At 45.7% G+C, this 12,196-nt stretch overlaps 1 protein-coding gene across 6 annotated transcripts in view; it reads right to left on the bottom strand.

Annotated features, from left to right (window-relative positions):
* The window catches only part of RCC1L (RCC1 like), a 37,204-nt gene that overhangs the window by 20,647 nt on the left and 4,361 nt on the right, over positions 1 to 12,196 (bottom strand). For 4 of the 6 annotated variants that reach the window (XM_058854159.1, XM_058854160.1, XM_058854164.1 and 1 more), the window contains exons 6-11: positions 11,508 to 11,592; positions 10,328 to 10,509; positions 8,865 to 8,949; positions 8,152 to 8,325; positions 7,392 to 7,477; positions 5,803 to 5,853 (exon numbers count right to left, since the gene is read on the bottom strand). In XM_058854159.1, the coding sequence (XP_058710142.1) occupies positions 5,803 to 5,853; positions 7,392 to 7,477; positions 8,152 to 8,325; positions 8,865 to 8,949; positions 10,328 to 10,509; positions 11,508 to 11,592 (663 nt within the window). Of the gene's footprint in view, positions 1 to 3,961; positions 5,854 to 6,275; positions 6,525 to 7,391; positions 7,478 to 8,151; positions 8,326 to 8,864; positions 8,950 to 10,327; positions 10,510 to 11,507; positions 11,593 to 12,196 lie in introns of those variants that run through there. The other 2 variants (XR_009279258.1, XM_058854163.1) reach the window with 2 other exon arrangements.

Here is a 12,196-nt window from a genome sequence, read left to right as displayed (position 1 = left end):
TGAATGTTGCCATGTTACTGCAGATTCCATGGAACAGCTTCCCCCTGCTCTGTAATTCTCTTGCAGCCATGACCTGTGCTTCTGCACACTCTGAGTTTGTGGAGGGCCTGGCCACAAGGGACCACAAACCTCTGGCATCTCCTCCCAGCTGAGAGTGTCCAAGTTGTGTGGCCAAGGTGGAGGGAGTGGCCCAGGGATGGCAGGCACACAGCTCCTCCCCTGCCTGCTCAGCTCCAGCATGGCCACAGCCAGCCCAGCTCAGCACCGTGCCAGCTGCGTGCAGCAGGAGAGTTCAAAAGAGCTGTTTAATGCCCTGGGCTCCCTTGGGGGTTTGTTTTCATCCAATTTGAGCTTTCTGCAAAATTCTGTAAATGAATAGCCTGTCTTGTTCCCTTACTGTTAATTCCTTACATAACCCATTCTCTCCTTTTCATTAGAATTAGAGGGTGGGTGATCACCTCAATTTCCCTGACATGTTCACCTGCTCCCACCACTGAGCCATGCCAGCAGGTCCTGCTGCTGCTGGGATTTGGGTCTTGGTGCCACAGTGCCCCAGAACATCTGCAGCCCCACCTTGCAGTGTCTGGTTGTGGCTGCAGAGCACAGCACGGGCTGGTTGTCTCCTGCCAGAAGGGTTTAGTTCTGAGGGAGCACTGCACAGAGGGAGGAGAAGCCTCATTGTTCTCATCAGTGCTTTGGGCAGATTTTTAGTTTGGTTCCTCTGGGCTAAGGTTCAGTGAGCCATCACCCTGCAGGCTCACACTGCACCATGCAAGGTCAGGGTTGTTAGGAGGGGTTGGCCCTTCTGGGGCCATAGTGCAATGCCACTTTATTAGTGCCTCAAGTGGCTTCAACAAGCCTGAGCATTTCTCTTTATCCCCTTTGTAAGGACTCCAAAGGAGCCCATATTCCCTCCAGACACCTAAACAACACTAACCCAAATTTCTAGAACTGCCGAGAGAGCGGAGATGCTCCTGGTGCAGAAACTGCCCAGCCTGGATCAGGGTCTGTCTCTCTTCCCTGGCCACCTAGAACAGCTGTGCTGGGCAACCTGGGAAGGAAACACAAATCTTTAGGACGTTTTTATTTAATAAGTTATTTATGTATCATTTGCTCTGTAAGTGAAATACCACTTTTGGCCTCAGACACACACCAAATAGGCTGAAGTGGGGCTGGGAACCCCAAACTCTTGCAGCCTCTCCTCCCTGCTCACCTCTCAGAAACCCCATGCAGCCTTTCATTGGGGAGGGTGGAAAAAATAGTGTATTTATTTCCCTTTAATTACCAGATCTGATGCAAAGAGACAGGGTGGGGGAATCCTCCCCATGCAGGGGCCTTTGGTACAGCTCCTGCTCTGGGCTGCAGCCATGGAAAGGCTGCTTGCACCTGCCCTGTGGGCAGTGCCCATGGGCTCAGTGGGGCCAGGCCCTGCATGTGTGGGTGGGGAGCTCCTGTAAGTTTGGGGGGACAAGGCACAGAGGAGCCTGAATGCATCAGTTGCCTTCATGAGCTCTGCACAAGGCAGGATGTTACACCACCAGGCACAGGGAATGGTGGCAGCAGCTTGGGATCATGCACTGGACATTGTGTGGAGCTGAGAAGTGGCTGCTTTGCTTTCCCAGCAAGTGCACACGCTGCTTTTCTTTGCTGGTCTTATGCTGAAAAGCTGAGATTTATGTACTGTATGAAAAAACAAAACAGAAAAAAGAAAAAATCCTAATGTTCCAAAATAAATGACAGTATATTTTGTACTTTGTAAAGTAATTAAACCGAAAAAGAATAAAAAGTGAAACTTATGCTGTCTGCTTTTGTACTGATCAAACTGATGAAAATAAAGCAGAGCTTGGCATTGTCTGCAAGATGTAACTCTCATTTCTTTCACCTACAGCCATACTGGGTGTCACTCACACACAATTTGTGAAGGCCTGCAGACATCCCTGAGGCTCTCTGGTGTCCAGGTCCTGTCCCTGGGTGTATTGTACCCCTAGAGATGAAACCCACCACCATCCCCATCCTCCAGCTGTTTTCTGGAAACCACCAAACATTTTTAGTGTAGTGTAATCCATTGTTTACTTTCGTGATCAAAACAGTCATGTAAGAAGTTACTGTGGGATTGTTAATATGGAATGCAGCCTTAATACAGAGCACTGCCTCAAGGGTTTAATCCAGTAAAACAAAAAGCTGAATAAAGCAGCACAGACACTGCCCCACAATCTCAGCACTGCCTACAACTCCCCACAAAAGCAAATGGCATCTTAAGGTAAATAACAGGACTGAGGCTGTTAAACTGGTGTCCAGACCCTGAAGATATTGATACCTTTCCACAACAGTATTTTTCTTATCTCACCTGCCCAGGCCCACACCTTTGAGCAGGAGGTGCTGGGGCACTGGAGGGAGATGGGGGAGATTCCAGCCCCTTGCAAAAAATGCTACAAAAATAGATTTTTTATGAGTTATGATGAAGCACAGTGAAGTAATATTGTTTCTGGAGTATTTTGAATGCTGAAGGCTAACTATTATGTTCTCTGACTCATCTGTTTTTGAAGGATCCTGTAGAGAAAAGTCTGTTGTAACACAGCAAGTGCCTAAGATAATCTTTATCTTACAGGTGTTGGTGTGTTTTATCCCCAGCAGGGCATTCTGCTGACAGATGAGAGCAGCCTTGCTGTGTGGGGGCTGCAGGGCAGCCTGGGGGGGCCATGCTGGATTCAACTCTCAGCAGGGAATTGCCAGGACCCCTTGGGATCAGGTGTGGAGACCATCAGGTCTGCTTGGGCCTGAAGCTCTCACCCCGCCTTCCTGCAGCTCCTCCAGTCCCCAGCCACTGTGGCACCTCTATCAGGCTGCCTGGAGCTGTTTGTGCACAGGGCTCTGCACCAGGGGACCCTCCTGAAGCCCTTCTGGGCTATTTTAAGCCAAACACACCAGCACACTGCTGATCTGAGGGCAAATCACTTGTGTAATCAATGCCAAATCAAGCAGATTATTCTAGTTCTAATTTGAGCTGCTCCCCATGTGCATCCTTGGCCCATACACTCCCTCACTGCAGGTATATTTAGGGATGCTGGGATATTTTGGGCTGTCTACTTTGCCATACTTTGAAGGACAAAATGATGCAAAGTTGCAGTTCACAATGGTGGTGACCTGAAGCTACCCCCGAACAGCTGGGCTCCTGTATGGCCCCGATCCTGCAGGAGAAGCATAAGCCACACATAAGGTAGGATCTGCCTTCAACAGACAAGGGGTGTGGTGGGGAAGAGGGTATTTTCATTTTCTGAGCTGAGACTGAGCCCATCAGCAACAGCAGGAGTGGCTCCCAAAGAACTGCTTTAGAAAGGGGAAAAACTGCTGCACAGCAGCAGCTAAAAGAAAGGAGTAAGAATCTGTGACAGACAACCATGCAGATACAAAGGTCAGCAGAGGAGATGAAGGAAGTAGAAAAGTCAGAAGCAGGGCTGAGCCTGGGAAGAAGGGAGAGGTGTGGGAAAGGTTAGACTTTTCTGTAGTTACTCTAACTACACAAAAGAGTGCAGGTTCTGTGTGTAGTAGTGTGTGTGTAGGTTAGACTTCTAGTTAGACATACTAATTCCTCATTACCCTGCTCTGTTTCACTGGCAATAATTTACCCAATGTGAGTCTGCTGTGCCCATGATGGTAACAGCTCCCCTGTCCTTGTTCAACCCACGTTTTCCTTCAGATTCTCTCTCCCTGTCCTGTTGATGGGGGAGGGATGACAGAGCAGGCTGGGGGGCACAAGGTCCCAATGCTCCCCCCACACTGTAACAAAAACATGGGCAAGTGCTGGTGCTTGCCAGACTGCTCTCACTGCCACTAACCTTGTTCCCACTAAGCAACATGTCTGAGAACACCCACAATCACTATAATGAAGGCACAAAAACCCCCCACTGCATTAAGCCATACAACACTTCTTTTTAGGGCTGAAGACCTCATTGGCATCTCATTAACACAGAATTTGCAATTTATTGTACAGCAAGAATGCAACACAAGGACTCAACCCAGCTCTTCAGAAGGCCCAGCCCCAAGGTGCACCAGCAAACAGCTGTGAATGAGAGCAGCTCCCATGAGGCCAACAAGACATGCCTGGGCACCACACACTGCACAAGTTGCATGTTGAATAAGGTATAAATTAAGGCCAACCAAATGGGAATTCACAGTACTGAAGGTCTGCCAGTTTCATAGTAGCTTTCTGTTCTGCCTCACCCACCCAGCAGTGCGTGTTACACAGGAACATCAACAACAACTCAAGAGATGTGGCTCTATTTCCATGTACTTTGGTTCACCTTTCCTGTATTTCATGCAAACCCTTCAAAACTTACTTTAATTAAAGTTTACACACTGAATTTTGGCACAGAATTTCATCTAATGAAGCCAATATATGGATGCAATACCTGACTACAATGCTATCAGTCCTGCAGGTATGGAGCCAGCCCAGCTGACAAAATTGGTTTCCTGTCACATAACTGACCCAAAATACTGCAGTTCAAATGCACAGCTGATCAATGCATGAGCAAATCATGCTCAACAATATTCCTATTACTACTGATAAAGATTTTATAATCACTTTATTGAAAACCTACTAGCTTGGATTCCACCTAAATAGTTTGCACACTGAAGTATCCCACACAGAGAGAAAAGTCACAACTCTGCCTGATGTTTGGAGTGTTTCACAGGAGGCAGTTCCCCACACTTGGGTGTGAGATTGGGTAAGTGCTTGCTACAGATACAGCTGTTGCATCCCATCTCTATCAGCTTACTGCTAAGAAGGTACCAAGGAATGTAGCTCTGCTTTTTACCCATTCCTTCCCCTGCTAGGCAATCCTGAAATCCCCAGCTAATTGCAACTGAGAGCCACCATACCTCTGAAAACAGAAAGAGTGTAGGGAATCCAAAACCAATCAAAGGCAGTGATGTGTGATCAGCACAAGGAGACAAAAGGTACCTGAGGGGTGGTGAGCATTGCTCACATCCATGCCTGAGCACTGATTTTGCAGGCAGCTGATCAAGGGCTTTGTTTCCAGCCTCCCTCAATAAGCTAGATTGGCTTGTCACCATCCATCTGTCCTGCAGCACAGAGCCTGCTGTCTTATTTGACAGTACTTACCCCTGCAAACAGGCTCTCACTCTTTGAATGTTCTTTGGTGTTCAGTCTTTAGCACTAATACAGAAGGCCTTCAACAGCCCACAGACACATCACTGCCTCCAGGCGAGGGCTGTGCATTCAGTTTCTGCACAGGGTAACAGCCTGGGCACAGTGCAGATGAGGATGGCCACCCAGGACAGCTGTGCTGGGCTTCAAGACATAGCATGACCTCTCTTCCACATGATAGTAATAAAAAACCACCCAAGTTTTCCCTTGAGAAATAGTTTGGCTGTGCCCAACACTGACTCCAGAACTGGTGACAGGAAATGTCCATATTTCATTGTCCTGTGTTGTAGATTTCATCCCATGCCAGTCTTCCTTAAGGGAGATGCTCTGCATGCACAGAGGGGCTCACCAGCGTGGGGCTGGGTCTCAGATTCTCTGGGAGCTCATCACAAAGGAGCAAGAGCACTCCCTGCATCTCCACGCTCCTCGGGGAATGTGCTTCCTTCCTGCAGCCAGGCCACAGCATTTCAGCGAGGCAGGGATGATAAGGCACCCAGATACTGCTTTGGCTGTCTCTGCTCACAGTCACTTGGTTCCATAAAATGACTTTTCCTTTCCAAGAAGCTCAAAACCAAGCCCTGGTGCAGTGCTGAGACCCAGCAACATCTCTAGGTGAAAGACCTGACCATGCTTACCATGTGATCAACTCCACATGCCACATCCACCACCTCTCCGGGTACAGTCACCTGGATGGAACACATGAGACTGGGTTATTTACCAAGCTGGTACTTTTTACCTGGTATTTCCTATTTCTCATCCTCCTTCTGCTCAACATGCCAGCTAGTTTCACAGGGATTTGTACCAATGCAAGTGCCAACTTGAAAGCACAGAAAGAGCAAGATTCAGCACCAGGCAGGCTTGTGCACTGAGCTGTGAAATACCCTTTTTCCTTCACAGAAACACATAAAGCTTTGGAAGGAGAAAGAAGAGCAGGCTCACTAGCAGACAGTGAGGAGATTGTAGCCTCAGCCCATCTGTTCAGCAGTAGAAGCAGCATGACAGAACAGAGCATAATCTAGACATTAGGAAGAGGGTCTGCCCAAGTACCACAGGGATTTGCCTCTCCTTTCATCATCAAGAACTGGAACAAGACAAAGATTCAACTCACCCTAAGGCAGTTTGTGCTTTGATGCCAATAGACCAGCGCCTCACTCCTGAAGCTTACTCACTTAAAACTGACTTCAAACTTGAGGAAAGCAGAGTCTAAAAAAGCAAGTTTTTCCTTAGAGGCAAGACAGAGGACAGCAGCTAGTTGTAGGGCAGGAGGTCACAGACAAGGATCCTGGCACATTGCCACATCACTGTCAGACAGGAGCTGCCTGTCTGAAAGGGCATAACCCCCAATGTCCAGCCACACCTGGGGAAGCGAATTCAGAAATTCCACTCAGCCACAGCAGTGTGATTTTAGGGAAATGTTCCAGAGTTGGTCTGGTTTTGTTCATTTTTAAACAAAGAAGAAAGCATACAACAGAAACACATTTACTGCAAGTTCAGACACAGACAGGGACTCCAGGGTGGTCCAACTGATTGCCTCCCTCATCTCCTGCTCGGCCTTCATGGAGACCAGGAGCATCTGTCAGGCTGAATGCTGAACTCCAGAAGCAAAATCTCTTCTACATCCACTGAGTCTGGCTCTCAGAGGCATCTGGGGGGAAGCAGTGGAACTGGAAGCACTGTGAAACAGCTATGAACATAGCTGAGTAAGGATCTCCTGCTGTAACCTGACAGCAAGTCCAGTGATCCACCACCACAGGTGGGAAGTCCACTGCTATGTGGACCTGCAGCCACTACAGCCCAAAATGTTCACCAAATTTAGGTGAGTAATGACTTGGACAGATGACCAATAGTGATGGCTTTCTTTGCAGCACATATAAACAGAAGCACAGGTTAGGAGGGGAAGGGAGAGGCAGTAGGGGTAGCAAGCAGATGATGGTGGACAGGAAGGAGATGAGAACTGTTCAGATGTGGTGGCACAGCACCAGATGCTGTTCTAGCATTCAAAATCAATACTGGCATAGCATACTAAAAGGTTTACTGAATACCTCCATTCCCAAGCAGACTACACAAAGACCTCTGGAAAACAAAGCACTTCTACAGTCATCTTAGGCTTCCACTCCTTTCAGAATTACTCAACAAAACCACACAGCAAATGATGGTCCTGGCCCTCAGGGTAACAAAAACTAGCCAAACAATATACTCTTGGCTTTAATACCACCATCCTTACCCTCCATGGGAAATACTGGTCTTCCATTCTTCCAGTTCCTAGGCACCCTCTTAGATTCTTCCCCCACACAAACAGTTCTCCTTTGTCTACACAGGAGAAAAAGAAAAAAAAAACAGAAGAGAGTAAAGTCTCTAAAAAGGAAGAATTCTATTTGTGATGCTGGCAAATGTGGCTACAGTGTTTCTGGGAGTACACAGGGTGATACAAGCACTATGACAAATACCAGATTTACTTCAAGGTACAATAAATGTACTTGCATTTGGAGAAAATTATGCCTAATGAGCAGTACAAGAAACAAGTTCTCCTTGTGCACACATCTTTGTTTCCCCCTCTTACATCACCTGCTTTGGAATTTCATTTGAAAGAAGAGTGCAGCAGCAGAAATTCCAGGGAATCATTTGTGAAATTAATAATTTGTGCTGAAAGTTAGACAATTGCAGTTGATCTGTATCAATTGTCATCAGAGCAAATCCAGTAAGCAAGGCAGTGAGATCTGTCCCAAGCCATCACCTGGAGACTGTTTATTTGACTGTCTGAAAGGAGTTACTTTCTAATGACAGCTATGGAAAAGCAAAAATTTGTGTTGAACAGAGCTGAAGAGCTTTGAGCTCCTCAGGAAAACACACAAACCTCAGAAGTGTTTGGATCAGCTCCACAGCAGAAACAACCAAAACACAATCTATAACACATGGGGTTTTTTTCTCTTCTGCCAATAACACAGCAACAGGACCTCCCCATGGCAGCAGAATGAGAAACTTACTTGTAAGTGCTGCAAATTGGCTGAGTCCACAGCGAACATGAGCAACACGGATGTCTGGACTGAAGTCTGACCAGCCAAAAAGGCTGGGTGGGATCATCTCTGGCACTGCTGTCTCTATTAGATTTGGTCCTTTCCCAAGAATTCCATATCCCCAGACAAAAACATTTCCTTCTTCTGTATCACAATAAGAACACATTCTGTAAGAAAGTCTGTGCTTGTGAAATTCACGCCACAACCAAGAGTTAATCAGAACCAAAGGGTTATTTTCCTTTCTTCCAGTCTAACACTTTTTGATTATTTAAAAGCTGCAAATAATGCATTCCCATCCAAATGCCTCAATCTTTTCCTAAGCTATACAAACATATCAAGCCTCCTAGGCAAAACTTTCATGGGGAAAGAATGCCAACACAAGAGTTAGCTGGATAAAATACTTCAGCCTACTTCTCACTATAGGCCATGACAAGCAAAAGAGGTAAGAGCAAACAGCTGCCATGCTCTTGCTCTAGTCTGCACACACACTGGAAGCAATGTTCTGCACTAGTGAAAACAACTCCTCCAGTACATTCCTGTATCACGTTTCTCAGTCTCCCAGCTTTCCTCCTAATATACAGTATTACCCTGCTTCCAGAAAACAAGATACTTGTTTCATAATGTTACAATCCACCTACAGTGTGGCCTTGCACCAAAGCCAATGATCCTACAAGTGAACTCACCTGTCAGCACCATGTTGCCAGTCCCTCCACAGGCAGCCTCCTTTACCTTCCCAATCTTGAATGGCAAATGCCTGGGAACATTCACCTGTACAAGATTGCAGAAGAGTGGTTAGAAACAAGGTAAACTTCAAACTAGATACATTTTAACTTGTTCTTTAGCTCTAGTTAGAGCTTACATACATTGGATTCCTGATACAATCTTTATTGACTGAATAATAAAATGAGTGCAAGCCACAAAATTTAAAAAACCTCTATGAATTCATTAAGGTGAGGACAAAGTGGAAAAAGTTACCTACAGGAAAGCTTACATGCATGGCAACAAGGCTAAGAATGACTAATAACTGCTTCTTATCCCTGGATTTTAAAAGTCACACACAATGGGGAAGTCAATAGGTGGTCTTCACACTGGGTTAGATCACTAAAATTCAGTTTGCAGTGGCATTTTTAAACGTACTAGGGAAAAATTACTTAAAGAAAATGGCACTTATTTGGTACAGTCCAATGCAACATACATACATTTGTAAAGGGCAATCTTCGATTTCACAGCTCTGCCATTCTCCACTTTGGACTGCATCTGTATTTTAGCTAAGGCTCATTTTTGGTTCACTCATTTCAGATGCTGCAGAGCTCCGTTGCCCACCCAGCCAGGAAAACAGCTACACTGCAAAATCTGATCGTTGTCCTCAGGCCTTATGGGTCTCAGCATTCAGCCCTAGATTAAGGCTACATTAGGAGAGGCACAGGAAAAGCTTTCTAAAAATTTTGCTAAAGCTATTCTAATACAATTGTCAGCTCTTAGCCTTCTGCCAAGAGTAGCTTGAGTATTGATTAATTTCCTGACTCCATTTCCTAAAGTAGCTGTAACATGAGACCAACTGCCTAATTACCTCAGTAATATAATGCCTAGTGTGAACTCAGCAATCTACCAATGCCCCATGTAAGTTTGCTAAAAAAAAACTTTTATCTGTGAGACACTGGAATTTAGGACTCAAGTTATAAACCCACTAAGGATGTCCATGAAAAATTCACCAGCATACAGGTTGACTGGAAAGGACTTCCAAGAGCCATCTGGATCAGCACTATCCTCAAAGTAGGATCACCTGAAATCCTAGATTAGCCAGCCAAAAAAACTAATTCTTGTCCTGAAATCAGCAAAAGCACTTGGGCTGGGTCTCAGTTTGGTGCAAAGTCCATGGGATGGAGAAAGAAGAATATGGAGTTCTTAGACTAACAAACTAGGGTGAGGTGACACAAACCTTTGCCTGTCAAAGTGGGAAAACATATTGTCCCCTAAAGCTACACAAACATGTCAGGTTGGTTTTGTAAGCTTATGTAAAAGCAGACTGCTACTGGCATTTGTATCTGCTGCCAAAAGAACCCAGAACAGGGAAAAACACATAATTTTTAACTCTGCACTGCAGCTGAACTGAAAGACATAAAAACACACCCCTAAGTCAACTGACCTGTGTGGTTTCTGTGACAGATGCCAATTGCAAGTATTCTGAATTTCCCCAGCCAAAGACATCTCCTTCATCTGAAACAGCCAGACAACAGTCCCCATAGGAAGAGACCTGGATAATGTTTACTCCAGCAATGTCCCCATGCAGCTTAGTAGGAACACTGGTGATGTTATAGTGTCCAAGACCTGAAAGGAAAAAAAGTAGAGATTATGAAGAATTTTTTTCCAGACACACTTTTAATGACTGCACAGGACCATTTCTGTCATGCTATAACAAAATCACCCTTCCCCTGAAATAAATTTTTCTGTCTATACTGCTTAATTACCAGCTGCAACAGACACCATTTCCACTAGCCAAAGCCACCTCTCTGGAGTATACAACAACTTTATACAATTGCCCCCTGAAGAGTCTCACATCTCTTATCTGCATGGACCAAAGTGTTTGAAGAACAATAGCCAAGCCAGATATCCCATCAGAGATGAAGTTTCACAAACTCACTGCATCCTATCTTCTGCTAGGAGAGCCGTGAGTCACAGCACACTAGAATCAGTTAGACAACAGCAGGGGAAATGGCAAAAGAGGCTGGGAAGAAAATGCTTTACATGACAAACTGCTGCCAGGAAAAGAGTCCAGAATGTAATGACAGAAATCTGGGTTATACTATATTGGCACAAAAGAATTATGGGAAGAACTCAGCTTTGGGAGCAGCAGAACGAATAGAGAGTAGGAATTACTAAGAGGAGGAAGTTCTCTGCAGCAGAAGCCACCACAGAAAGGGCTCACCAAGGATCCCATGGTAAAACATGCAACAGCTACCAAAGTGTTCGTCAGTTCAAAAGTACAGAACAGCCCCAAAACAAGGAAGGCAAAGCCACCACCAAACTGAAGAGCAAAGCTGTCCATGTCACCTCCACATCCCCTCAAAAGCTTTAAACAGCAAATACACTCTCCTCCAACTGCATGCTTGCATTGCCAGAGCACCATCCTAAAGGTCCTCAAAAGATGAACAGGATTGTCTCAGTTTGATTACACAAGAGTACTGAAAATATCTACACACAACTGGAAACATCAGCAGCCCCTTTCTGTCCACACATGCATGACAAACAGACATGACAACTTCTCAATTAGGGCAGGTTGCTGTATTCATCAGTACCCTGAAAAGCAAGCTGAGCTGAGCTCCTACCTGTTTGTCCATCAGCTCCCCATCCACATGCATAGACTGTACCTTTCTTGGTTCTAAACAGACTGTGGTCCTGCCCACACACAACCTGCACACAAACAAGAGGTCAGAGCTAGTCAGGAAAGGTCACATGTTCAGAGTTGATTTAGTGAAGCATTACTGACAGATAAATTGAGCAATGAACCTCCATGATGTCCATCAGCTCAGACTTTGACCTTTCTCTCTGGATCACATGGCTCTAGAGAAAGGGAAGGCCAAGAACCACAAGACACAACATAGAAAACAGCAGAAAACTACAGGGGCACAGACATACCAACAAACTGCTCCTGTGCCTGGGAATACTGCAGCCATGGCAGGTGTTTCTGCTGCCCTGCAGTCCCCTTGCTCTCCTAGGAACCTGACCTAGAAAAATGCTGGCTAGCCTAAGTGGATGGTTTTACAGCTCATTTTTGAAATGGCAAAGACAAAATTTAAACTCCTAAGCAATATAAAAGTGACAATAGGGAAGAAATCACGACAGGAAGAGAGCAGTGGTGTGGAGAGCCTAGAAGTAGACACAGTAGTGTAGAAAAGAAGAATCATCTCCTTGACCTGTAGGTAACACTCCCCCTAATGCAGCCCAGGGTATCATTAGCCTTCTCTACAGCAAGGCACATGGTCAGCCTGATGTACCCCAGGGACTTTTCTGCACA

This window comes from Poecile atricapillus, chromosome 21 (assembly GCF_030490865.1).
Source record: "Poecile atricapillus isolate bPoeAtr1 chromosome 21, bPoeAtr1.hap1, whole genome shotgun sequence".
In the NCBI taxonomy this organism is placed as follows: domain Eukaryota; kingdom Metazoa; phylum Chordata; class Aves; order Passeriformes; family Paridae; genus Poecile; species Poecile atricapillus.
Note: the sequence above shows the minus strand (reverse complement) of the source record. Positions and strands in the feature narration are given on the sequence as shown.